Below are 26,750 nucleotides of genomic sequence, written 5' to 3'. Positions count from 1 at the left end.
CGACCCTCGATCTCAATTGTACCCAACCCCCTTTCCCACATCTCTCTGGAACAAAGTGGCGTTACATTGTGTTTTAATCCGTGTGTTTTGTTCTTTCTTTTGTTCATATTGTTGCAGCCAATGTGACGGTGCATGTCCCCAAACGTGTTGACTAAGTCGAAACAGTAATAAACTCACAAAAAAAAAAACTAACTATAAACAAAACCAAACGTCTCCTATCTATGTGTCTTCCTAGGTAAATAATAATCATCAATTTTTGTGTTTTTTTATAGTCATATATATATTTTTACTAATGCCAGTTATGTTACCTAACAATATACCTACTGTACCTAACGCAGATGATTCATGTTAGCTCATCTCAGATTGTTTCCTCAATAAAAGACTATCTACCTCTGAAATACATAATAATCCCATCACACACACACAAACACACACACCCACAGGGTCGCGCTACGCGCTCCCTGACACGTGTATCAGTGCAGCGTAAAAGGCATAACTTTGAATTGCCGCCATTTTGATTCAGGATGGAATGTGACAATTTTAAGTAGCCTATGTCACCCCGAGTACTCTTCTTACCACAAAAAATGTCACCAAAATCGGTTGAGCCGTTTTCTCGTGAAAAGAGGACAACCAAAGGTCTATTTAGTGTAACAGACAGACAGACAGAAATTTTTCTAATGCGATTTTTAGAATCGGGGATGCATATTGCATAAGGAGTAAGAATAACTAAAAATTTCACGATTCTAAGCATTGTACAGACAAATCTACAATTTTATTTATATAGATTTTCCGTAGTTTGTCTCTGAGATAATCTGACATCGATTCATTTAACAACCTAGTCTAAAAATTCATAGTTACCTAGTTTTAATTTCAACACCAAATTTTAATGCTGCATATTTTTTGCTGGTAAATTATTTTTACTAGCAAAAACTTGATTCTTTGAAAGTAGATAAGTTAAGAAACTATGTACTTACTAAAAGATGAACCTTATAGCAATTTTTGGAAACTCCACTCAATTATTTATTTAGTCATGTTTCATTTAGCGCTTCTCGAATCCCTTATTTATATCCGGGTTGAAAACAATCAAAATTCGAAGACCTTTTTTTAATATGAGCTTATTAAAACTAACAACAACCATTTCTAACACCTAGTGTACCTTTTAAGTTTAAGTAAATATTTATTAATATTGATCATGTTCCATAATATGGTGTTCATTACATTCTTCATTTTGTGTACGACCTCTGATCAGTTTTGGTTGGTTCTATAGATTTTGTCAAAATCATTACACATTAAGTACTTTTATGAAAATTTACTTGCAATCAATTTATTAACACACTTTAATCCTGCCATAGAGCCAATATGGAACATTGATTTTTACAAGTAGTGCTAGTAATTCATTAGCAATAATATTTTTATCATTACCTATTTATACGGAAGAGAAAGTTTATTTATTTTTATCTACTACTCTGTGATTGTTCTAATATTGTTTACATAATATCAATAAAATTGATCTATTTTGTATTTTACTTTTTAAAAATATTTTCTTTGTTAAAAAAAAAAAAAAAAAATGGTCTGTACGATCATGTAGACAAACTGCGTTTGCAACGTAAAATTGTCAATGAAGTCGGTTTTCTTTATGTGTTGATTTTTTTCATGTTTTATTCGTTTTTACTAACAGAGTTTGATTGACATTCGTATTTTCAAGATTACAATGAAAGTGTTTAGTTGTGTTTTTTTAAAAATATTTTTTTTTTTAAAAAAAAAAAAAAAAAAATGGTCTGTACGATCATGTAGACAAACTGCGTTTGCAACGTAAAATTGTCAATGAAGTCGGTTTTCTTTATGTGTTGATTTTTTTCATGTTTTATTCGTTTTTACTAACAGAGTTTGATTGACATTCGTATTTTCAAGATTACAATGAAAGTGTTTAGTTGTGTTGAAGTTTTAACTTGCTGGTTTATCCCTACTAACCTTTTGAGTCACAACCTAATTTCCATGGCGTGATATAAGAAATGCACATGAGACTTGATTCAAGGTAAGTCCATAACAGTAAATTCAGATAAAAAGTTTTAACTTGCTGGTTTATCCCTACTAACCTTTTGAGTCACAACCTAATTTCCATGGCGTGATATAAGAAATGCACATGAGACTTAATTCAAGGTAAGTCCATAACAGTAAATTCAGATAAGAAACTTTGCCCATTATCTTCTTCAATCCAAAAAGAGTTTACAATTTGCCTAGAGTCTCTTGAGAGCTGTCAATATTTGTAGACTCCAATTGAAATATACATACTGTTAGTGATGATTTTATTAAATCTCTAGTTTTAGAATTTACTTGATGATTTTTACACATTAAAACGTTTAAGTACTCCATGTATATGTTGAGATTCTTAAGATGTGGAGAATGTAGAGTCTTTGAAATATTCTTCTTCAAACGTTTCTTCATTTGTTCTTCTAACTCAACTTGGTTTCTTTTCAGATCGCAGCAAGAGTTCAAACCGGAATAGTTTGAACTTATCTCAGCAAAGTACCCGAGATGAGAAATCTTCCGCTACTCCTTATCGCTCTCGACTACGTCCTCCCATTACTATCAAGAATTCTCTTTCCAAGCAACTCATGAAGGAAAGACTGGATGAACTTGATGGTATTGATAAATCGACCGAAACCAAACTGAAATCTCGACATAACGGGAGTAATCCCAAGACTAGCGACTATCTGATTGATAGTGACCCGAGAACCCCTCATTCCGAACCTTATGTGTACAAGATGAGAACCCGACAACGAACCAATACTATTGAACCTGCTGCTTTAGAACTTCCTAAATCTAGCACGTATCAGATGAGAACTAGAAACCGATCCAATAGTTCTGACATTGACAACGACACATCTGATTTGGCTTCTAGAAGTAAACGTCCTATCACTATTCATGAGTCCCTTGATAATAGTAGTCCTGTGTCAAGAAGAATATATCAGAGATCATTAAGTTGTGACCGGAACAAAGCCAACGCAAACGCTATATTGAAGGATTCTGCCAAGATTTTGGGAAGCAATGACGGAGAGGCTATACCCTCACCCATTCAATCATTTAGGAGAACTAATTCTCTGCGACAACCAATGAGTTTTGATAAAAAAGAATACAGAAGGAGTTTGAGTACAAACTCAACCGGCTATGTTGAAAGTGCTAGACTTGATAGATATGTACCAAGTTCAAATTCAACCCTTTCTTCCTTAGAGAGAGTTTTAAGCCCTACTAGGAAAGTGTCAAGATTCTTGAGGTCAAGTATGTATGAACCATCAGAGTTGTCTTCAAAGTATTCACCTGAACTGACAAATGTGACTCGAAGTATGAGAGAGTCAAGTGTTGGGCTGGAATCATCTAGTCGAATCAAAAATACGATCAGGTCACTCCGGGAATCAAGTGTAGGGCCTGAACCATCGATTGATAGTGAATCGAATCTCATCAAGCGAGCCATATCCTTAGAGTCAAAGAACTCTGTGACTGAACCTCGCTCCTCTATCTATAGAACTCACTCTTTAAAACAAAACTCTACCAACAGTAAGAATGTATATAAAGATTTTATTAATAAAATTGTAAATTCAAGAGATGGGACTGTGAGCAGAAGTATTTTTAACGAAAAGAACTTACCTTTGAAATCTGAAACTAGTCAATCCATAAGGAAACGTGAAGAACCAACTAACATAGAAAATAAAACTTCTCCTGATCAAATTTCTGATACTCAAAAAGAAAAGGAAGAAAATAAGAATGAAATGGAGAATGCAAATAATGTTGGGACACCTGGTGACTTGTTTGTTCCGCGGTACAGTAGATTTCTGAAATCTGGTGGGAATGAAAAGCCACTAGGTATTGGGAGTGGAAGTAAACTACCAACTCGACTAACTCCAAATTCTGAACCTATTTTGTTGAAAAATAGACGTTATAGTATTCCCCGATCGAATGCTACAAATAAAGAAGTGACTGATGGCCATGCGACTGAATCTGTCAAAAATATTAATAAAAAGCATGAAACCAGTCCGGTAGATGGTGGAAATCCTAAGAGCAATGGACATGTAAGTGAAAACGGTATAGGTACCCAAAGTAAAGCACTGATGGAGGATGAAAAATATAGACGTTATAGTATTCCCCGATCGAATGCTACAAATAAAGAAGTGACTGATGGCCATGCGACTGAATCTGTCAAAAATATTAATAAGAAGCATGAAACCAGTCCGGTAGATGGTGGAAATCCTAAAAGCAATGGACATATAAGTGAAAACGGTGTAGGTACCCAAAGTAAAGCACTGATGGAGGATGAAAAAATATAAAAAATTAATAAAAATAAAAATGAGACAGTAAAGTAGGTACCTGCCAACTTACCGATATTAGAAAATTCGAGTTATTTACAATGATAGAGCTCTACACAAAAACAACGGAAAATTTAAATCATTTAAGTTCAATAAATTAGTAGATACATTTATGTGTATCAAGGCCCAAAATTCTTCAATTCTTCATGCTATTTTTTCGCACAAAGTGTTGTTCTTTCGACCCAAAATTTTTCTCTTTCGTGATTTCCAGTTTCTCAATTACATTTATATCACAGTCTACTACTGCCCTGGTAAGCACAGCTGAAAAATTAGCAGTGTTTTCCCACACGGTCACCCGTTCAGATACCAGTGGATTATTAAATTCTGGCAGACTATCTTTTTCCTTTGTAATATTAATTTGAGTGGCAACGTTTACTTTTTCTGGGTTTAAATCACTTTCATTCATCAACATGCCTTTTATATCTGTTTGACCTTTTGAATCTATTTCCTTTTCTTCAGAAAGTACCGGTTTAATTCGAAGACCTTTTTTTAATATGAGCTTATTAAAACTAACAACAACCATTTCTAACACCTAGTGTACCTTTTAAGTTTAAGTAAATATTTATTAATATTGATCATGTTCCATAATATGGTGTTCATTACATTCTTCATTTTGTGTACGACCTCTGATCAGTTTTGGTTGGTTCTATAGATTTTGTCAAAATCATTACACATTAAGTACTTTTATGAAAATTTACTTGCAATCAATTTATTAACACACTTTAATCCTGCCATAGAGCCAATATGGAACATTGATTTTTACAAGTAGTGCTAGTAATTCATTAGCAATAATATTTTTATCATTACCTATTTATACGGAAGAGAAAGTTTATTTATTTTTATCTACTACTCTGTGATTGTTCTAATATTGTTTAGATGAAAAAAATGTGTCGAAGGATACAAAGGATGATAATAATGCTCTGGAGAATGTTGAAAAAGTGATAAATAATCTAGAAAATGCACAGAAAAACAGTCGCGCACAAAGTATATCAAATCTAAAACGACTTGATCTCTCTAAAATACACCCTCGTGATTTTGGAAAACACGAGAAAGCTTCTACGTCAAGAAGCTTAGACCACTGCGACAATTCTTCCAGGTGCTCATTTCTTTCTCCTACTGAAGATAGTGATGGTTGGTCAGTATGTTCTGACGTCACAGATATCAGAGGGGATTGCCCTTCTCCCTCCTCACCCTCCTCAGCTCATGAAGAAACTGTAAGTGAAAGAATTCGTCGTAAAAGTTTCTTCTCTAGGTTTAATCCCAGGAAAAACTCTGCTGGGGACCAAATGAGTCCTTCCTCAAGAGTTCCAACTTATGCTAGATCTTCATCGGCAGAAAATCCTAGTCCTTCTCTACTAAAGTCTAAGAAATCTTTTCTGAAAACCCGCGAGCCCTAGTAGGTTTCTTTTAAATAAAATTTATGTTAGTAAAGTTTTTATATAAATATTATAAAATAAAATTATTTTAATGTATGATTGATTGATTGATTGATTGATTGATTGATTAATTGTTAAGTAAAATATACATTTCGTTACATGTTAATATTTTCAAATCATAACATATTTTTACTGAATAGTAGATACCTACTTCAATTTTATTGTTGAGTCAGAGACAATTTTATGTACGTTTAGTTTACGGATGAAGATTTTATAATTGCTTTAGTATAGAACTATAGACAATAGATCAATTAAAAATGGTATTTTTTACTGTACTTATTCCCGTTTAGAGGATAAAAGTATACTTTTGAATAGTTCTGTTTGATTCGAAAACCATCAGTCAAACTTTGTGGAGTACTTGAAGTATGGTATTTGGGTATTGAGATGATACTAGTATAAATGGGCTGATTGGTTTCAACAATCTCAACTATACTACTTTGGTTATTGATTGAAAGTTTTGTATTGTGCTTATTTTTCATCATGTATTTCTTCAAAAAGTCGTTGAGCTTATTTTGAAATTCTTGAATATTACTGTCAGATTCTTTGATACTTGTAACAGTATTGTCTTTACCTTGGGTATTTTTCTTGACGTCAAGAATCGTCGTGGAAGGAATACTATCTGTCTTATTATTTTGGTTATTGATTGAAAGTTTTGTATTGTGCTTATTTTTCATCATGTATTTCTTCAAAAAGTCGTTGAGCTTATTTTGAAATTCTTGAATACTACTGCCAGATTCTTTGATACTTGTAACTGTATTGTCTTTACCTTGGGTATTATTCTTGACGTCAAGAATCGTGGTGGAAGGAATTGTCTCATTATTTTTAGTTTTCATCTTCATATGTGCAATACTTGTACTTTGGTTTTCCAGTTTGTTTAAGTTTTCTGCCTCTTGTACGATTATACTCTCATTACTATAACTATGTTCTGATTTGTTCACATATCCCTGAAATTTCACATTCAGTACCTTTGTTTTATTTGATTTTGCCCTATCCACATCCATATTCACAGTAGTCATTTGAGTAGTGTCTTCCACATTTGGTGAGAACGAACTATTTGCATTTATCGTCATTGATTTATCATCTGTCTGTTTTATTGGATTCTTTAATTCTGACAGATCATCTTTTTCTTTTTTAATAATATTCATTTGGGTGGTAACTTTCACGCTTTGTGAATTTAGATCATTTATCAATATTATATTTCCTTCTGTTTCTTTGATTGGATTTTTAAATTTTGGCAGACTTTCTTTTTCCTTTGGATTATTCATTTGGGTGGTAACTTTCACGCTTTGTAAATTATTTAAATCGTTTGTATTTATCAATATTTTTTCTTCTGTTTCTTTTATTGGATTATTAAATTCTGGCAGACTATCTTTTTCCTTTGTAATATTAATTTGAGTGGCAACGTTTACTTTTTCTGGGTTTAAATCACTTGCATTCATCAACATGAATTTTATATCTGTTTGACCTTCTGAATCTATTTCCTTTTCTTCAGAAAGTTCCGGTTTGTTCCGCTCCTGGCTTGTAGAACTGTTCCCTGGAAAGTCAAATAATAAAGAAGTGGAATCAGAGAAAGCATCAGATACCAGGCAGACATAGCTTATCTTTTTGTCATAATGGAATTTTTGAGCATGACGCAAAAATCTTGGAGAACCCCCTTTAACTTTTGAACGGCTTGGAATTTTGGGGAAAGGGGAATTTCCCTGGTGATGTCAAAATTAAGGTTCGAACCCCAGAAGGCCAGCCACTCAATATCAGGTTGACCTGACATTTACACCTGATCTTTTTGTCATAATGGAATTTTTGAGCATGACGCAAAAATCTTGGAGAACCCCCTTTAACTTTTGAACGGCTTGGAATTTTGGGGAAAAAAGGAATTTCAAACAGAACTTCATAAACGCCAGGGGAATTTCCCTGGTGATGTCAAAATTAAGTTTCGAACCCCAGAGGACCAGCCACTCAATATCAGGTTGGCCTGACATTTACACCTGACCAGGCCTGTCAGGTCTACCTGATAGTGTGTCTATGCTCATCAGGTATCAGGTGTGCCTATCAGGTCTACCTGAGTGAGTGGCTGGCCTAACAAACACACACACACATACCTACATTTAATTAAGACTAGGAAGTTTTTCTTACTTGAACAAAGAGATGTCGTCGGTTTTTCCTTTGGTTCCGTGGATTTCGATGGAGAACTTGCCCACTTCTCCCCCGTGCTCTCGACTAGCTGTTGAGTTGGAAATGAACACCGTTACTCTGTACAGATAACCTGTATGAACAAACGAAACAGAGGGGCTGTTGGTAACTATTGCTAAAGATTAAATAACGTTCGATGACTCGGTATAAGGAACGAGTTATAGATGGTCTCTGGGTTTTTGTGCTCCAGTGGCTGACACTCGGTAGGGTTGTGTCTTGTGTACAGACAGTAGATGGGTTTCATGACGGACGGGTCCTGCGGAAACTGACTCAGTTGACGGGCATCGTTAGTCCAAGGATATTTCAACGAGTAGCACCCGTACTCTCCGTAGCATTTGTTGTCCAGAGCTGCAACATAAAGGAAATAGATGTAATGCATAGGTAGTATATAGTTACATAGTAGATAATAGGTACAGGTATACAGCAAGCTATACCTGCTTTAAAAGCGAACACATAACTACCGAATTTACCGATTCCACATGTTGCGTCGTGAAAAATTATGGCCCTGCGATGCGATGTACCTAAATGTGTAGAATTTGTGTATTTTATACTTCACGTGCTCAGGTACTCCTACATTCGAATAGAAATAGGCTCAACCTCATTGAAAACAAGGTCTGACCGAGAACTTTGAGCCCCTATATATAGGTATAGGGTATAGCTGTTATAGGTACCTACATATGTAAACTTACTAATCTTATTATGTTTGCGTACACTAGGTACTCCTACATTCGAATAGAAATAGGCTCAACCTCATTGAAAACAAGGTCTGACCGAGAACTTTGAGCCCCTATATATAGGTATAGCTGTTATAGGTACCTACATATGTAAACTTACTAATCTTATTATGTTTGCGTACACTTCTGGATATTGACTGTTGACCCGGCATAGTTCAAGAATATTCCCGCGGAAATCTCTTTAGCGAAAAAGATTTTGACAAAGGGAAAAAGTTTTTATTTCTTATAAGTTTTCTTTGGGACCTACATAATTGAAAAAAAGCTCGAAAAATTTTTCTTAAAAGGATCACTGAACTTTTCGCAGCCAGCCTCTAGGTAGCTTGGAGGGTTGCGCGTCGGCCTTTTAAACGCTAGGTCGCGGGTTCGATTCCCGTCCGGGGTGGATTTTATAATTTTTATCCTAAATGGAAGCACGTTCTCGGAACGGCTGGCTTTCTCCTATCCTGTTCTCCTTCTTCGATTCCGGAACGATAAAACCTTAGCACTCACAGTTCCCACTATCGAACATTCGTATTAATTGTAAGAAGAAAAAAAAAAAATGTCTTTCTTTTAAGTGGGTTCTCCTAAACTGCTAAAGGACTTAAAGGAGCAGCTTTCTTCCACATAACTACTAATCGCGTTACAGTAGTGCTCCAGGCTCCAGACCACCTATCTTCATCAGCACGCAGTATGAATGTGAGAGTTTGTACATAGTTCCTTAAAAAGAAGAATAAAAGGCACCCATAATTACTCACTATTGAATTCTGCCCCGTGAAACATTCAAGTTTCACACTCTCTGTTGCCATGCGAATTTTGATTTGCCTCCTTGGAGTAACTTGCCCTGAAGGCGGACCATAAGAATAGCTGACGAGGTTGGTGTATCTGTAATGAAAATTTACGAAATGTGGATTGAAAAAATGCAAAAAAATCTCGCACTACGGGACCTTCGAAGGCCCGATCGGGCACAGAATTTAATTAGAAACTTTCCTTTAAATGTGATGAACATTTTTTGCAAAATTCACCAAAATCGGACAAATTGTTCAAGAGTTATAGTGACACAAACAGACACATTAAAGGAAAATCGTCAAGTTGAAAACAAAGAACTCTCTTCGTTCGTTCAATTAAAAAGGAGTAGTAATTTCTTACCCTTTCCATTGTCCATTTTGATCTGCATTCAAGCTTATCACTGTAGTTGGTATGGTCAAAATAGCAAGCACAAGTCTTCTCATTCTCATATGAGTTTTCTTGAAAAATTCCACTAAGTTACAGAGTTAGCAACAAAAAATGGAACATAAATGGAGTTTGTACACAGTTTAAAGATCTGCCTATAGAGCAACACTCTCTTGACTTGGGACTGATCTTGACCATGTCCAGAAATCCTTCTTTTCCCTGCTAAGAGCTTGGATAAAGTTGTGCCACGAAAATTGACTTTCTTTAATAAAATCCTGACTGAGTACTATTCATTGTTGTATCTGGATTGACCGAGGATACTGGTTGAAGTAGTGGTTTCATTGTTGTTTTTGTGCTTCCGGCCGTTGAGGTCTGAGCTTTATTATTTGGTTTTGGAGTACTGCTCATTTTAACTTCAGATGTCTTATTCTTCATCTCGTTACCTATGGGTTCTGTGTTATTTGGTTTCAATGTTATATCAGTGGAGTTTTTCAAACTTTTTTCTGTTGTGCTTTCAATTGATGTGGTCGAAGGCTTGGTTGGTTTTGGAACACTGCTCATCATCTCTGAGTACTATTCATTGTTGTATCTGGATTGACCGAGGATACTGGTTGAAGTAGTGGTTTCATTGTTGTTTTTGTGCTTCCGGCCGTTGTGGTCTGAGCTTTATTATTTGGTTTTGGAGTACTGCTCATTTTTACTTCAGATGTCTTGTTCTTCATCTCGTTACCTATGGGTTCTGTGATATTTGGTTTCAATGTTATATTAGTGGAGTTTTTCAAACTTTTTTCTGTTGTGCTTTCAATTGATGTGGTCGAAGGCTTGTTTGGTTTTGGAACACTACTCATCATCTCATTTTCAGATGTCGTCTTATTCTTAATTTCGTTACCTATAATACTTGGTCTTTCATTTGTAATATTTGAGTTAGTTGTTATAATATTAGAGATATTTGAACCATCTTGTGTTGTATTGGATAAGTTTGTGTCAATGGGTTTGACAAGTTCTGGGTATGGATATTCAATGCTAGGCTTGAAATAGTTCTGACTCACAGAGTTTGGATAAGGGCCTCCTGATGATTCATAGGAATCACGTATTGGGAAATATGAATCATTTTCTCCTGTCGGTACCGTTTCTTGCAGGGAATCCTGAATATTATTGGGTGCTACTTGAATATAGCTTGTTGGAGAATAAGTAGTGTACTGTTTTGAGTGATAAGTCATCATCTCATTTTCAGATGTCGTCTTATTCTTAATTTCGTTACCTATAATACTTGGTCTTTCATTTGTAATATTTGAGTTAGTTGTAATATTAGAGATATTTGAACCATCTTGTGTTGTATTGGATACGTTTGTGTCAATGGGTTTGACAAGTTCTGGGTATGGATATTCAATGCTAGGCTTGAAATAGTTCTGACTCACAGAGTTTGGATAAGGGCCTCCTGGTGATTCATAGGAATCACGTATTGGGAAATATGAATCAATTTCCCCTGTCGGTACCGTTTCTTGTAGGGAATCCTGAATATTATTGGGTGCTACTTGAATATAGCTTGTTGGAGAATAAGTAGTGTACTGTTTTGAGTGATAAATATGATCATGCGGGTTCAAATTATATCGAGGTTTTGAAGGGTAGTAAGTGTAAGTGCTTTCCCTGGTATTATAGTTCGAGGCAGCGTTATACCATTGCCTATTACTAGTACTGTACTGATCAGGTGCTCCATACTTTACATTTGCTGAAGGCATATATTTAGATTCCCGTTCATCATGTCTTCTAAATAGACAAGAATGTAAGGATTCTTCATTTCCTATTAGAAATCTGTCCTGATTTTGGAATGATGTTTGGCAGATGAAAATCCCATGGGTTGTTGCACTCGATGCATTTCCTATGATAAGCCTGGATGTTATGTTGTTAGCTGAACCTGGAAACAAAATGATTTAGGTAATCTATTTGTTAATAATTTTCCAAAAGGTGTCTACATGAAAATTTATTTGGGGATAAATATCGTTGCTGTTTTTCTCCTCCTTTAAAGATTAAAAAAAAAAAATCAATAACGCGATGACGACGACGAAAATGACCTTGTAAAAACGAAAAAAAAGTTAAAACAAAAGAAAAAGTTCACTTACTTGTGACTTCCAATTCATAGAGATCTGGGAAAAAGTTAACCGTGCCTTCTGCTAAGATCGTAGGTTGCAGGAGATGACCTTTGAATGAATCGTCACATATCTGTTTGCGCCATACGATGGGCTGTAAAAAGGAAGAGTGAGTGTATTAATTGTAAGAAGAAAAAAAAAATGTCTTTAAGTGGGTTCTCCTAAACTCCTAAAGGAGCAGCTTTCTTCCACATAACTACTAATCGCGTTACAGTAGTGCTCCAGGCCACTTATCTTCATCACGCAGTATAAATGTGAGAGTTTGTTCATAGTTCCTTAAAAGGAACGATAAAAGGCACCCATAATTACTCACTATTGAATTCTGCCCCGTGAAACATTCAAGTTTCACACTCTCTGTTGCCATGCGAATCTTGATTTGCCTCCTTGGAGTAACTTGCCCTGAAGGTGGACCATAAGAATAGCTGACGAGGTTGGTGTATCTGTAATGAAAATTTACGAAATGTGGATTGAAAAAATGCAAAAAATCTCCCACTACGGGACTTCCAAAGGCCCGATCGGGCACAGAATTTAATTAGAAACTTTCCTTTAAATGTGATGAACATTTTTTGCAAAATTTACTGAAATCGGACAAATTGTTCAAGAGTTATAGTGACACAAACAGACACATTGAAGGAAAATAATCAAGTTTAACACAAAGAATTCTCTTCGTTCGTTCAATTAAAAAGGATTTGTAATTTCTTACCCTTTCCATTGTCCATTTTGATCTGCATTCAAGCTTATCACTGTAGTTGATATGGTCAAAATAGCAAGCACAAGTCTTCTCATTCTCATGTGAGTTTTCTTGAAAAATTCCACTAAGTTACAGAGTTAGCAACAAAAAATGGAACATGAATGGAGTTTGTACACAGTTTAAAGATCTGCCTACTGTCAGTAATAAAACAGAAAATCTAATTTCAAAAAGTTTATCCACGCTTTAAAAAGCAATTAGAGGCACGTTTTCTACGTTAACTCAGTTTGTGTTGTTCACTGACGGCTAAAAAGTGTGAACACTTTTCCATAAAGATCAGAGGATCAGACTGAAAAGTTATCAAAACATAACCCATGACATGTAGTAATGCAGACCCGTATGATTTACATTCGGATTGTCCTAATTACCTATAAACCGATGTTTACCAATACCCTCATATCTAACTCGGGAAAATTCTTGTGAAAGTAATGAGAGACCATGGATAACATGAAGGAAACGAAAATAAATTTTATTATAGACATCTATTTTTTTTTTTTTAACAAAAATTTCCCCGCATAGTTTACCTCTATCTACATTTAAAAATAATATTTACATACACATTAAATTTGTATACAGTGTGTCCTAGAAGAAATGCTGTTTTTTTTTTCGGAACCCGCTTACAGTCGGAATCATAAATAAATTCTGGGACACTCTGTATGTACAAGTACATAATAAAACATATAATGGAGGAGCTAGCTATATACAATAGACGAGATAAAAAAACCTATATATGTAACAACATTATTTAAGAGAATAAAAGTAGAAATATAATACTGATTACGTTAATTAAAATAGCACAAGTTACCTACCATATAAAAAATTAATAAAAATAAAAATGAGACAGTAAAGTAGGTACCTGCCAACTTACCGATATTAGAAAATTCGAGTTATTTAAAATGATAGAGCTCTACACAAAAACGACGGAAAATTTTTAAGTTCAATAAATTAGTAGATACATTTATGTGTATTTACATATACGTAACACCATTGACCGAATTTGTTCAAGGCCCAAAATTCTTCAATTCTTCATGCTATTTTTTCGCACAAAGTGTTGTTTTTTCGACTCAAAATTTTTCTCTTTCGTGATTTCCAGTTTCTCAATTACATTTATATCACAGACTACTACAGCCCTGGTAACCTGAAAAAAGCACAGCTGAAAAATCAGTAGGTAGTGTTTTCCCACACTTTCACCCGTTCAGATACCAACCCCGCGCAACTTTGCTTCACTTCAGTGATCCGTTGGAAATTGATGCATTGAACGTGCTATTACCGCTGACACTGGCTAAACGTCATTTTGGATTTCCGTGATTTTCGGTCCCACATGACACTCCGTTAGCTTCATCGCTTGACCGGAGTATATTTTTTCGTTTCCAGCATTGCAAAGTCTTATCCTGAAACAGAAGACAAGGATCATTGCGAATTTTGTACTGATTTATAATTGTTTTAAAAGGAAAATAAAGGCAGAAGAGCTTTAGATTGAGAGATTTCCTAGTTTTGTCGGTCTTCAATCTTCATTACGAAGTATCACCTATGTACATTCAAAACGGATCGGCTTTCGTTTCCAGCATTGCAAAGTCTTATCCTGAAACAGAAGACAAGGATCATTGCGAATTTTGTACTGATTTATAATTGTTTTAAAAGAAAAATAAAGGCAGAAGAGCTTTAGATTGAGTCTTCAATCTTCATTACGAATATCACCTATGTACATTCAAAACGGATCGGCATTCAACTCCTGAGACAAAAAATTATCTTTGGCCAAAGTTTGAGCGACTTGGGCCGAAATCTTAAGTCCTGAGACATGCTCTTTTTGGCCTTAAATGGCGAATGAAACTTTTTATTACATAAATTATCGACCCTCTCAGCAAACTTTGGGCGACCTGGGGCTAAAGGGAAGGTCTAAAAACCTCGATATTTGTATTTCAAAATTCTTTGAACTCTAGAAGGGTGTGGTTTCACTCACGTTTGCTTCTCTTCCAAGCTCTCCACCAACACAGAAGACACATGGATCAGGGCCTCCAACCTCCAAGTGAGAATGTTGACACTGATCTCATGCTCCCAGCGAAACAGAACATCCGTAATGTGACCCACGCCTGCCCCGCCTACCACTTGTCTGTGCTCCGCTCCTGGCTTGTAGAACTGTTCCCTGGAAAGTCAAATAATAAAGAAGTGGAATCAGAGAAAGCATCAGATACCAGGCAGACATATGTATGCGAATTGGGCGGGGATTTTGAGCTCTCTTATTGCATTTGGTTGATTAATCTAGTCTAAAGTTTAAATCTATTTCTCATTTCCTCCTTAGTCCTTATCATTCCAAGAATTTTCGCTTATCAGTCTAGCAGTTTGTGACGTGTGTGACCAGTCAGGTACTTAATTTTTATGAAGGTTAGAAAATTTACCTATTGCGCCTGGATCGAGATGCGCCTTTTTATTCAAGGTTTTTCCTTTGGAGCTCTCAGGGTGTACCGTAAAATTGCTAAACAATGAAAGACCGGGACGCCTAGTTAGCTTGAAGGGCAGCGCGTCTGTCTTTTAAGCGTTAAGACGCGGGTTTGATTCACGCCCTGGGCAAATTTTATCCTGAACGCATAAGACACACACACACAGAATTCAGGTTTTACTCTTTTATTAAGCAATCTGATTGACTAAAAAGTTTGAAATCAACCAAGCAGATCTCATCCTGATGCATAAGTCGTTGGAGAACTCAATGTAACTTTGGATATTTCTTCATTGTTCTTCCGAATGTCGATATTTGGGATCAAATTACCTTCGTAGAAGCTTAACCCATCCTTTAGGGCTGTTTAGCCCCTACACCCTAAGTCGTTGGAGAACTCAATGTAACTTTGGATATTTCTTCATTGTTCTTCCGAATGTCGATATTTGGGATCAAATTACCTTCGTAGATTCGTAGAAGCTTAATTCATCCTTTAGGGGTGTTTAGCCCCTACACCTAAGCCTCAGATTGGGCTTTTTGTGTATGGAGTTAAGCTGATCAACTTACCTTGATCCACAAGCGTTCTCCGTCCTCCAAGAAGCCATGACTTATAATAAACGTTCGATGACTCGGTATAAGGAACGAGTTATAGATGGTCTCTGGGTTTTTGTGCTCCAGTGGCTGACACTCGGTAGGGTTGTGTCTCGTGTACAGACAGTAGATGGGTTTCATGACGGACGGGTCCTGTGGAAACTGACTCAGTTGACGGGCATCGTTAGTCCAAGGATATTTCAACGAGTAGCATCCGTACTCTCCGTAGCATTTGTTGTCTAGAGCTGCAACATAAAGGACATTGATAATAGATGTAATACATAGGTAGTAGTTACATAGTAGATAATAGGTACAGGTATACAGGATTAAGTATAGAGTTCATTCAGGACTAGAGTTTTCTGCCAAAATAGCTCAAACACTGCAAGATTCTTGATTTTTAGATCAACATGTGTAGTTTTCGATCGAAGTCGCTCAAACTTTGCAGGGAGGTTCGGTTTAATTGTCATATTAAAAAACTCATTGTCCAGAAAAATGCAGGAATTTAGTTCTCAATAAAATTATTTGAGAATTTGACCATTGTAAGCAGTACGGGCAGTAGTTTGGGTCCTTAATCCTTATTTCAGATTACGGAGTTCATTCTCACCTACCTCCTTGTATTTGTTCAATTCACGGAAGTGCCCACTACCAAAACTCAAGAATAACATAGTGATCTCTGATCTACTTTCCCATTATTTGAATAACATAGTGAGATATTTTCACAGGAAGAATGAATGGCCAAGAGAGTGAGTGGAAACGCACCATAACACAATTAAAATTCCATTCATATTTTTATTTCAGATTACGGAGTTCATTCTCACCTACCTCCTTGTATTTGTTCAATTCACGGAAGTGCCCACTACCAAAACTCAAGAATAACATGGTGATCTCTGATCTACTTTCCCAATATTTGAATAACATAGTGAGATATTTTCACAGGAAGAGTGAGTGGAAACGCACCATAACACAATTAAAATTCCATTCATATTTTCCCATACTCGACTTTCATACAAACAAGAATATCTAGAGATGCTATGACACAGGCAAACACTCACCAAAGGCCATCCTATAGTATGTTCGACACGGCCCGGTTTGTGCAGTTCCGGCTTGACCTCCCACACTTCCTTCAGTCCAATCCCGTAGGTCTGCGGACATGCATTGTCCCGCAGGTTGAATCGGGAGGACAGGGATTTGGTCAGGTGTCCATGACAACCCTCGGCAAATATGGTGACCTTGGCATGCAGCTCCATGCCGCGAGCGAATGTATCCTGTGGGATGGGTAGGAGGATCATTATATCAAGCGTGCCGGGAAGCGTGCAAACGTCAAGAGTTCAAAGGGACGCTTAGCGACGTGTCCCTTCAAACCAGTCTAGTTGGCTTGGAGGTCGCGGGATCGATTTCCGCCTGGGGCAAACTTTATCCCAAGGCCAGCCACTCAATATCAGGTAGACCTGACAGGCTGACCTGATCAGATGTACCTGTTAGGTCTACCTGACAGTGAGTGGTTGGCCTAAGGAGTTCAGGTTCGTTCTCACAATGGCTGGCTTTCTCCCGTCCATTCTATCTTCTTTATTCGCTTTCGAAACGGTTGGTCCAGTGGTAACGCGCTTGATTGCCATGCAGAAGGTCCCGGGTTCGAATTCCACCATCGACAAAAAAATTTTACTCGTTTTTCGATTGCAAATATTTCAACGGGTTACTTTCTGGTGTGTTATGGATGTTATTGGTATTCTCTTTGACATTTGACTAACAGCTGCCAAGGTCTTGCCATCCTGAAAAAGAAGAGAGAAGGAAGACAGGATGCCAAGGAGAAAACCCACTGTTCTGAAAATTAACCTTATTTGGTTAGGATAAAATCTGCCCCTGGGGGAATCAAACCCATGACTGTATATACAAGGCAGATGCCCTACCCCCAAGCTAACTATGGTGGCAACATTTTAGTTCTGCAAGAACATTTATGGCATCAAGCAAAGCTAAACACACTGTGACAGAAAAAGTTCATAGTTTTAATGTGTCTAGCAGCCTGAATCAATATTAACTCAATGTCTGAGCTTGTGTGGCAGTTTGATCATTCTTGGCTGACAGCTCATGTCTGTTCATTTAAAACTGTACATGAGTGATTTTTTTACTGTCTTCCTTTCTTTGTTTTCAGGAATGTGACAAATGCAAGAGGTAAGTTATAAGTAGTGTACATTCATGGGCACAGGGACGGCTACTTACTGGAACAGATACTGAACCTAAGGATGTTCAATTAGCACTAGCTCTGCAATTCACTGCCCATGTTGGGTGGGTAACAATTAATAAAGCAGTATCTCATTAATGATTAATAAATTATTGGAGCTTGAAGCTACACATTTTAATAATTATTTAAATCACTAATCACTTCTTCAAGTTGGAAGAATTTCCATTCCATATTCCATTTCCATTTCACAAAATCATCACATCAGACGATTCAGACGTTGCCGGTGAATCATGCATATTTTCGTGCATAATTTTCACGGAGGTAAGGCAGAATGGATTGGCTACAAAAGTGAAGCCAAAGTACGATAAAAAGCAAAAGTTTCCTCCGAAAATTATAGGATTTTCTTGATTCCGCAGGTAGATATCCAGAAAAATATATAAGATTATCCCTTTCATTTTATAAAATGTCTCTTAAATTCCCAAAATCTGGAAGAAATGATTTTTGAATATTTGAAGATTGTGCACTATAAATTATCGTGCATAATGCACACGCTGCCGTAAAACATATGGCAACGTGGCAACAGCAGCTGATCCCAAGGTCACTTTTGTTTACAAATCCAACTGATAAGGTTTCGTGGAAATTTTTACTGATTGCGATTTGTGATTTCCTTAATTCCTTTTGGCTAATCTGAATGTTGTGTGTTTTTGATAAGAATTTGAGGAGCAACAAGTTGAAAACCAAGGAAGCTGTTTGAGGTGTTTCGGTATGAGATAACAAACCATGGCTTCTACCACGAACAAAGGTAAGGGCTGTATACCAGAAACATTAGGTACCTCTACCTACAGGCTGATAATAGACTGTTTTGAAAGCAACGGGACAAAATTCCTGTAAACTAAGAGGGGATGAACAAAGTATATAGGTAGGTACATTCTGAAGTATTTAAAGTCAATATTTAAGGATATTTGAGTGGAATTTTCGAGTGTATGGCCGCCATACACGCCCTACATGGACGCTACGCCACTGTTAAATACATTCTCATCAATCTCTTCTCTTCCTCTTCATCTTCTCCTTTTACTATCCTATTTTTGGTTGGGTGGAAGAGCTCACTGTGTGAGAATCCTGCCATAAAGCCTTAAAAAATAGGTGCCTCCGAAAATGAATTTCTTCGGAAGAATGAAAGTGGATGTGACAAATATAACATCCTTTGCATACCTATGTTCGTGAGAGTGAAATGAGCTTTTAGCTGCAAACATTTACTAACAAAATAACGGCTGAATGTCGTCTGTGGAAACTTTCAGGTAGGCATTTGACGAATGATATTTTGTCCTGACCTGCAGCCCGCCATGGGTCAGCGCTTGGAAAAAATGGACTGCAATCTAATGCAGTTAGAAGGTATATCAGAAAATAGAAGATATACTTACGACAGAAGGGTTGTTTGTCTCCAGTAATGAGGAAATATTTGGATGGCTTGCTCTCATACACGGGCTTGTACACGGACATGCCTAGAGCTTGCAACTGGGAGTTCCTATGTTTCACGGCGTTCAATCCAAATTTGGCGCAACTCAGGCCGTTATTCTGTGAAATCAACAAATTTTCATCAGTAAATGGTTTCTTCATATTAAATTGATCTCACGGGCAGGGTAAACCTAGACCTTTGACAAATGGAGTGTGCCTGAAAGCATGTGATGTGTTCCAAATGGGATGGGATATACGCCAGTGGTTCTTACCCTTCGTATTCGAACCGCATTTCCCTCAAGGTTAGAATAGAATAGACCTTGTTTATCCTGCTGGGATAGGATTGAAAAGTCCGTTTACCCCCGTAGTCTAACCAAGCTCTCATATATAATGGGGAACAAGGGGGTTAGGGTTGACTTACACCTCAGCCACTTTGGGCTTTTTGTGCACAGGGAAAAGGTTCTTACTTACCCTTAAACAGTTGAAGCAATTTCCCGCGTGAAAGTTATCCCAAGTGTCGCATTCGACCGCTATGAACGGACAACGTGCGTTCACACTCTCAGTGAAATACTCGTAGCTTCGTATGTGATCGCAGCCCAGATATTTCCTCAGTCCTTTCACCACGGAACCTCTCTCCAAGTGAATGAAGGCGAACATGCCTTGATCACAGCCAGGTTGATTTTCGCCCCCGTTGGGGTAGAAATCTAAATGCCCGATCGGCTCACCCATTCCCAGACCTGGAAGGAAAATAGTTTTTAGTTTTTATCAGCAAAATAAAATGGAAAAGATCCGCGATGTCAAAATCCATATCTTCTTTCACTAAATTTCCTTTAGGGGTGAGCTATTCATTTTTCGGCAAAGTCACAACTTTGGGTGGGGGTTGTGTTTTTACGGTCACTGGAAAGATATTCGCTATGAAAATTCCTTTTTAGTGTAGACATGTGAGAGGCAAACCTTTGAACAGCCAAGTTCTTATCGCCCTTTATACAATCCCACCTTTCCCTTTGGAATGTAATGCATCAGATTCTTATTTTATCCTCACGAGACTACGTGCACCCCCAAAGTTGCATCAAACGTCAAGATATATTGGATATCTTCACAACTGACTCACCTCCTTTGACAAAAGGGGCAGCATCCGTGTGAACAATATCCACAAAGGTGGCATCAGTTGGATCCAACCTAACGATAGACTCCGTGCCACTGAAGTAAGGATCAGCTGGGTCCAAACCTGAAAATAATATAAAACATTTTACTTGCACCATAAGGTCCATAAGAGGATACTGAATCTGGAGGAAAATGATCTTCTCCCAAGTAGGTATGTTTGGAAGAACGGACATAATATATGTCTGAGGCAGTTTCGGTAAAAGATTTTATTGAAGGAACGAAAAAACATCCAGGGGAGGGGGGGTCCGACCCCCCTCTCCCCCTTAATACTGCCCTGGTCTGAGGTGAAGTTTAACATATTGGAGGCACGTCTGCTGTGAGGGTCGTACCTAAGTCCACCAGATCCCACTCCAAGTTTTCGTCAAATAACGTTAAAGGGTTCAGTTAACGGGACGCTAATTATAATTGCAAAAACTCTCTATCCACATTCAACCTACCAGTAATTCTTCCCAGCTTGAGGTTATACACAGTGCGGAGCGTACTGCCCACATAGCCTGACAGATGGGCTCCCAGACTATGTCCTATCAGATGAACATACTCGGTCCTTATGCCCACCTCTCGTCTCAGAGTATTGAGCAGTACGGCCGTCATGTAGCCAACAAGCCGAATGTTGGCCACAGCCTGAGTGTAAGGTGGGCTGGAACCTGCACCCCAGTTGTTGACTATAACGTTGACGTCATCCTTGATCAAGAGTTGCCGGGTGAGTTCCTGAAAAAGAAATAGAGTTCAAAATAGAAAAAAAATGAGCTTCAGAAAAAGGGAAATCCTCCCAGTTCTCAAAAGGAAAATACAACTTATTGATCGAACGAAGTCTCGCTCTTATCTCTTATGATTGTAAATAAAATCTTTTCCCTGTCCCTTTAATTACATAAGACGTATAGGTAATTGCATTACACATGTGAATTGCATTAATAAGTTGTACCATCGTCTCAGCTTGGGCAAAAGTGTCTGAGTGAGGTCTACAGTTTCCAGAACTACTAGTGTATGTTAAGGCCGGTCACTCCCTATCAGGTACGCCTGAACAGGTCCGCCTGTAAGGTGTACCTGATGGTGTGTATGCTCATCAGGGAGATGTGACAGGTGGACCTGTTCAGGCGTACCTGTCAGGTTTACGTGTGATGGTGAGTGGCTTTTCAGCCCTATCTCGAAAGTACCTGGCCGGTCTTAACTGTTGTTTTGCTGGATTCTATTAAAGACTTAATTTGAAAGTTTTTGCAAGGAGTAGGTACACTACTTACAGATTTGAAGCTAACTACGCTGGAAATAGGTTTTAGGAACAAGATCATATAGGGCAGTGGTTCTCAACCTTTTTTCGCCCGCGTACCCCTTGGGTACCCGGATTTATTCTCACCAGTTCTCAAAAGGAAAATACAACTTATTGATCGAACGAAGTCTCGCTCTTATCTCTTATGATTGTAAATAAAATCTTTTCCCTGTCCTTTTAATTACGTAAGACGTATAGGTAATTACATTAATAAGTTGTACCATCGTCTCAGCTTGGGCAAAAGTGTCTGAGTGAGGTCTACAGTTCCCACAGAACTACTAGTGTATGTTAAGGCCGGTCACTCACTATCAGGTACGCCTGAACAGGTTCGCCTGTAAGGTGTACCTGATGGTGTGTATGCTCATCAGGGAGATGTGACAGGTGGACCTGTTCAGGCGTACCTGTCAGGTTTACGTGTGATGGTGAGTGGTTTTTCAGCCCTATCTCGAAAGTACCTGGCCGGTCTTAACCGTTGTTTTGCTGGATTCTATTATAGACTTGATTTGAAAGTTTTTACAAGGAGTAGGTACACTACTTACAGATTTGAAAAAGTTTTCAAAAATTCCCCATTATTATTTATTTATTATTTACTCGAGAAAAACATCTATTAGAATTACTTAGAAATAGCAATCTAATTGAGATAATTGACCCATTTGACCATTGTGTAAAAACAAGTTGATAGTGATAAGCTAGCGAATATTGAGTCTCAGAACAATAAAATTTTATTTTATTATAATTACATAGACATGGGTATATGTATTGTTAGTTCCATCAAAATTTAACTTCTACGAATTGGGCTACGAATATCACCTATGTACATTCAAAACGGATCGGCATTCAACTCCTGAGACAAAAAATTATCTTTGGCCAAAGTTTGAGCGACTTGGGCCGAAATCTAAAGTCCTGAGACATGCTCTTTTTGGTCTTAAATGGCGGGTGAAACTTTTTATTACATAAATTATCGACCCTCTCAGCAAACTTTGGGCGACCTGGGGCTAAAGGGAAGGTCTAAAAACCTCGATATTTGTATTTCAAAATTCTTTGAACTCTAGAAGGGTGTGGTTTCACTCACGTTTGCTTCTCTTCCAAGCTCTCCACCAACACAGAAGACACATGGATCAGGGCCTCCAACCTCCAAGTGAGAATGTTGACACTGATCTCATGCTCCCAGCGAAACAGAACATCCGTAATGTGACCCACGCCTGCCCCGCCTACCACTTGTCTGTGCTCCGCTCCTGGCTTGTAGAACTGTTCCCTGGAAAGTCAAATAATAAAGAAGTGGAATCAGAGAAAGCATCAGATACCAGGCAGACATATGTATGTAGCTTATCTTTTTGTCATAATTGAATTTTTGAGCATGACGCAAAAATCTTGGAGAACCCCCTTTAACTTTTGAACGGCTTGGAATTTTGGGGAAAAAAGGAATTTCAAACAGAACTTCATAAACGCCAGGGGAATTTCCCTGGTGATGTCAAAATTAAGTTTCGAACCCCAGAGGACCAGCCACTCAATATCAGGTTGGCCTGACATTTACACCTGACCAGGCCTGTCAGGTCTACCTGATAGTGTGTCTATGCTCATCAGGTATCAGGTGTGCCTATCAGGTCTACCTGAGTGAGTGGCTGGCCTAACATGGCCTACATTTAATTAAGACTAGGAAGTTTTTCTTACTTGAACAAAGAGATGTCGTCGGTTTTTCCTTTGGTTCCGTGGATTTCGATGGAGAACTTGCCCACTTCTCCCCCGTGCTCTCGACTAGCTGTTGAGTTGGAAATGAACACCGTTACTCTGTACAGATAACCTGTATGAACAAACGAAACAGAGGGGCTGTTGGTAACTATTGCTAAAGATTAAATACATTCTCATCAATCTCTTCTTTTCCTCTTCATCTTTTACTATCCTATTTTTGGTTGGGTGGAAGAGCTCACTGTGTGAGAATCCTGCCATAAAGCCTTAAAAAATAGGTACCTCCGAAAATGAATTTCTTCGGAAGAATGAAAGTGAATGTGACAAAAATAATAACATCCTTTACATACCTACATATGTTCGTGAGAGTGAAATGAGCTTTTAGCTGCAAACATTTAGGTACTAACAAAATACAAAATAACGGCTGAATGTCGTCTGTGGAAACTTTCAGGTAGGCATTTGACGAATGGTTTTTTGTCCTGACCTGCAGCCCGCCATGGGTCAGCGCTTGGAAAAAATGGACTGCAATCCAATACAGTTAGAAGGTACATATATCAGAAAATAGAAGATATACTTACGACAGAAGGGTTGTTTGTCTCCGTAGGTATTACTCATTAGCATTAGTCATCAGGGAAACCAAAATACCTACGTAACGTACGCGTACGAGTAAGCATAATATATTAGGTATACTTGTTGATTCATATACCACAAAAGTATGTTAAACTTACATACCCAATATTATCTACTGATTTTAAAGCACTATAGGTAATTATTAGGTACACCTACCTATTTACATAGATTCTTGAGACTTAACGTTTAATGTGTTGCAAACTGAATTTAATTACCACTAGGTGCTAGGGCCTTGAGATTTTTCATATAAAAGTTCACTTAAATGTATCACAGAAAAATTAAGCTAAGCACTAATGACAATTCTTAAATAAGTTTAATCTGTTTTTTCCTTGCTTTAAATCTCGTCATAGATAAAAATTATGAGTTTTTATTCTAACTTAAACACTTTTTTTCGTTAACTAGGTCTGTACAAGTAGCACGTTTTATAGAGTATTATAATATTGAACTGTTTATAGTTTAAAAGTTTTAATAGAACTGAATAAATGAAAGATGTTATTCTCTCTTATGATAACAAAATTAAAATAGGTACAACCTATGTAGGTAGGTACCTATAGCTGTAGCTACAGCATTTATTATTACGATTCGAGTAACAAACCTACTACCTACTTACTTGTTTTTATCAAAACCAATGACCTATCACAAATTTCGTAGAAAACCTATCTACTTACATACAAAAGTTGAATAATGCCGCTTTTGGAACATAAACAAGATCTAATTCCTAGGTAGGTATACGTCATAAAAATACTTTCACAGGTAATAGGCACTTAATACCTACCTACATAATATTTAGTCTCATCTAAGGACGTATTGTATTTTTAATTTACGAAGATATTCCCGATTAACATAGACGTATAGGTAATAAATAATAATTAATAATGCATCATTTAGGTAGGTACACTAAATTTGTAGTATGGACGACAATAGTAGGTACCTATAGACGCGATTAAATTACGTACGTAGTAGGTACTTACGTAGCTCGTAGGTAAGAAAAATACCCGCCTTTAATTGTGACTAGGATGGTCAGGAGAACCGAAACTGAAATTTTTGGTCCTGGGATGAAATGTAGGCATACCAAACTTTTCCTGTCCCAAAAATATTAGGGAAAAAATCAACTCCCTTTTTTGTTCTGCTTGTTCGTAGCTCACTTTTTACTTGTCTCCGATGTTAGGTTATACTCAAGGATCTAAGTCCATGTTATTAAAAAAAAAAAAAAAAAAATACAATGATTCCCCCTTGTTCTTATTAAGTAGTCAAAAATATAAGTAGGTAATGAGGTCTATCCCTTTTTATTATATTCAGGCCTCAACATGATATTTATGTGAAACTGTCAAAGACTCTCATTGTTTCAAAAATTCCTATTAGGAATGGCCTGTCCTTTGAAAAACTTACGTAGAAACTAGGATTGTTATTATCATTTTTTTTTCTTTTTTTTTTTAGAGAGAGGAGAGGTTTGATAGAGGGAACTGTCAACTGTAGGTAACTTCTAGAACTGTGTCCACACATAGTCGACGCCCGTCGATCTATGACGACTGAACCGTTCACACTACCTCGACATGGATTCAATCGATTGACGGCCGTCGACTGGTGTGTGGACATAGCTCAAGATCTTATTGTCCTGAAAGCGAAAAGAAAAAGCAGCAGGCTAGGAGAAATTCAGCCGTTCCGAGAGCGAACCTAGACTTGGGTGGGTAGGTAGTGTTTTTTTTGAACCAGTTCCTTTTTTTTTTTTTTTTTTTTAGAGAGAGAGGAGAGGTTTGAAGAGGGAACTGTAGGTAACTTCTAGAGCTGTGTCCACACATAGTCGACGCCCGTCGATCGATGACGACTGAACCGTTCACACTGCCTCGAGATCGATTCAATCGATTGACGGCCGTCGACTGGTGTGTGGACATAGCTCAAGATCTTATCGTCCTGAAAGCGAAAAGAAAAAGCAGCAGGCTAGGAGAAATCCAGCCATTCCGAGAGCGAACCTAGACTTGGGTGGGTAGGTATGTGTTTAGGATGAAATCGGCCCTGGGGAGAAATCGAACCCGCGACCTAACGCTTACAAGACAAGGAACCCTCCAAGCTAACTACCCCTCTTCCAAAACACGTCCGCCATACCACCGGAAAAAGCTGCCTGGGTGGTGCTGGAAATTTTGACAGTCATCCCCGAAGAGGTAGGATGCCAGTTCTTTGTAGGGAGCTATATTACTGTTGTGAACTTTACGTAGGGGGCAAAAACTCCATAATCCCGATGCACGAACGCCAGTTAGGTCCCATGAACTTTTTTTCCCCAAGGTACTTGGTACTTAGACCCTCTCAAACCCGGGACATAACTGGTCATTGCCTCTCGCAAAGTCGGGACCCAACTGGAACTCCAAGCACAGAGCCGAAAAAACCCTCGGCCCCGCCGGGAATCGAACCCGGACCTCCTGCGTGCAAGCCTTGTGGGTATTAACCCACTCGGTCACGGAGGTTGCTTATATCCAATTCATATTTATCCCAGAAGAATTAGCCTGTTCGTATTTCTGTTTTCCAAAAGTTTCAGACCCTCAGCTTACCCTTATTCTCACGTACCCCTGCCACCATCATAATGAGTACCG

The 26,750-nt window shown here is 37.7% G+C and overlaps 6 protein-coding genes across 6 annotated transcripts in view; 1 reads left to right on the top strand and 5 right to left on the bottom strand.

The window, feature by feature from the left end:
* Window positions 1–5,793, top strand: part of LOC103516748 (probable serine/threonine-protein kinase MARK-A) — a 35,706-nt gene extending 29,913 nt beyond the window's left edge. Inside the window, exons 19-20 of the mRNA XM_026828780.1 lie at window positions 2,479–4,308; window positions 5,238–5,793. Of these exons, the coding sequence (XP_026684581.1) occupies window positions 2,479–4,308; window positions 5,238–5,758 (2,351 nt within the window). The 3' untranslated portion in view covers window positions 5,759–5,793. The remainder of the gene's footprint in view (window positions 1–2,478; window positions 4,309–5,237) is intronic.
* Window positions 5,794–7,285: 1,492 nt separating this feature from the next.
* Window positions 7,286–21,871, bottom strand: LOC103516738 (pancreatic triacylglycerol lipase-like). Its single transcript, XM_026828775.1, has 7 exons — window positions 21,824–21,871; window positions 21,023–21,293; window positions 20,533–20,649; window positions 19,893–20,158; window positions 19,388–19,541; window positions 7,931–8,060; window positions 7,286–7,331 (listed from the first exon to the last, which is right to left on the bottom strand). Exons 1-7 carry the CDS (start codon window positions 21,869–21,871, stop codon window positions 7,286–7,288), a joined length of 1,032 nt encoding a protein of 343 aa, XP_026684576.1.
* On the bottom strand, window positions 9,274–10,020 carry LOC113470437. The gene is made up of 2 exons (XM_026828862.1): window positions 9,847–10,020; window positions 9,274–9,582 (listed from the first exon to the last, which is right to left on the bottom strand). Exons 1-2 carry the CDS (start codon window positions 9,933–9,935, stop codon window positions 9,285–9,287), a joined length of 387 nt encoding a protein of 128 aa, XP_026684663.1. The 5' UTR covers window positions 9,936–10,020; the 3' UTR covers window positions 9,274–9,284.
* Window positions 11,895–14,934, bottom strand: LOC113470443. Its single transcript, XM_026828866.1, has 4 exons — window positions 14,726–14,934; window positions 12,721–14,156; window positions 12,331–12,457; window positions 11,895–12,111 (listed from the first exon to the last, which is right to left on the bottom strand). The coding sequence occupies exons 2-4, from the start codon at window positions 12,807–12,809 to the stop codon at window positions 11,983–11,985; spliced, it is 345 nt and encodes a 114-aa protein (XP_026684667.1). The 5' UTR covers window positions 12,810–14,156; window positions 14,726–14,934; the 3' UTR covers window positions 11,895–11,982.
* On the bottom strand, window positions 16,615–17,125 carry LOC113470433 (electron transfer flavoprotein-ubiquinone oxidoreductase, mitochondrial-like). Its single transcript, XM_026828857.1, has one exon. The coding sequence runs from the start codon at window positions 17,074–17,076 to the stop codon at window positions 16,654–16,656; it is 423 nt and encodes a 140-aa protein (XP_026684658.1). The 5' UTR covers window positions 17,077–17,125; the 3' UTR covers window positions 16,615–16,653.
* Window positions 21,872–22,690: 819 nt separating the features above from the next.
* Window positions 22,691–24,150, bottom strand: LOC113470380. The gene is made up of 3 exons (XM_026828767.1): window positions 24,114–24,150; window positions 23,521–23,650; window positions 22,691–23,104 (listed from the first exon to the last, which is right to left on the bottom strand). The coding sequence occupies exons 1-3, from the start codon at window positions 24,148–24,150 to the stop codon at window positions 22,918–22,920; spliced, it is 354 nt and encodes a 117-aa protein (XP_026684568.1). The 3' UTR covers window positions 22,691–22,917.
* Window positions 24,151–26,750: the final 2,600 nt, after the last annotated feature.

The sequence above is a fragment of the Diaphorina citri genome, unplaced genomic scaffold (assembly GCF_000475195.1).
Source record: "Diaphorina citri unplaced genomic scaffold, Diaci psyllid genome assembly version 1.1 scaffold53, whole genome shotgun sequence".
NCBI lineage: Eukaryota > Metazoa > Arthropoda > Insecta > Hemiptera > Psyllidae > Diaphorina > Diaphorina citri.
This window is presented reverse-complemented; position numbering and strand designations above follow the sequence as displayed.

Coding starts and splice junctions, on each gene's coding strand:
- LOC113470443 (XM_026828866.1), bottom strand. CDS start 12,809: ATGAGAATGAGAAGACTTGTGCTTGCTATTTTGACCATATCAACTACA. Junction 12,458..12,720: donor CAAAATGGACAATGGAAAGG/GTAAGAAATTAC, acceptor TTTTCATTACAG/ATACACCAACCTCGTCAGCT. Junction 12,112..12,330: donor TCACGGGGCAGAATTCAATA/GTGAGTAATTAT, acceptor TCCTTTTTACAG/CCCATCGTATGGCGCAAACA.
- LOC113470433 (XM_026828857.1), bottom strand. CDS start 17,076: ATGATCCTCCTACCCATCCCACAGGATACATTCGCTCGCGGCATGGAG.
- LOC113470380 (XM_026828767.1), bottom strand. CDS start 24,150: ATGAGTAATACCTACGGAGACAAACAACCCTTCTGTC. Junction 23,651..24,113: donor AGACAAACAACCCTTCTGTC/GTAAGTATATCT, acceptor TTGTTCATACAG/GTTATCTGTACAGAGTAACG. Junction 23,105..23,520: donor GACGACATCTCTTTGTTCAA/GTAAGAAAAACT, acceptor TTGACTTTCCAG/GGAACAGTTCTACAAGCCAG.
- LOC103516738 (XM_026828775.1), bottom strand. CDS start 21,871: ATGATCTTGTTCCTAAAACCTATTTCCAGCGTAGTTAGCTTCAAATCT. Junction 20,159..20,532: donor TGCCCCTTTTGTCAAAGGAG/GTGAGTCAGTTG, acceptor TTTTCCTTCCAG/GTCTGGGAATGGGTGAGCCG. Junction 8,061..19,387: donor AGACAAACAACCCTTCTGTC/GTAAGTATATCT, acceptor TTGTTCATACAG/GTTATCTGTACAGAGTAACG.
- LOC113470437 (XM_026828862.1), bottom strand. CDS start 9,935: ATGAGAATGAGAAGACTTGTGCTTGCTATTTTGACCATACCAACTACA. Junction 9,583..9,846: donor CAAAATGGACAATGGAAAGG/GTAAGAAATTAC, acceptor TTTTCATTACAG/ATACACCAACCTCGTCAGCT.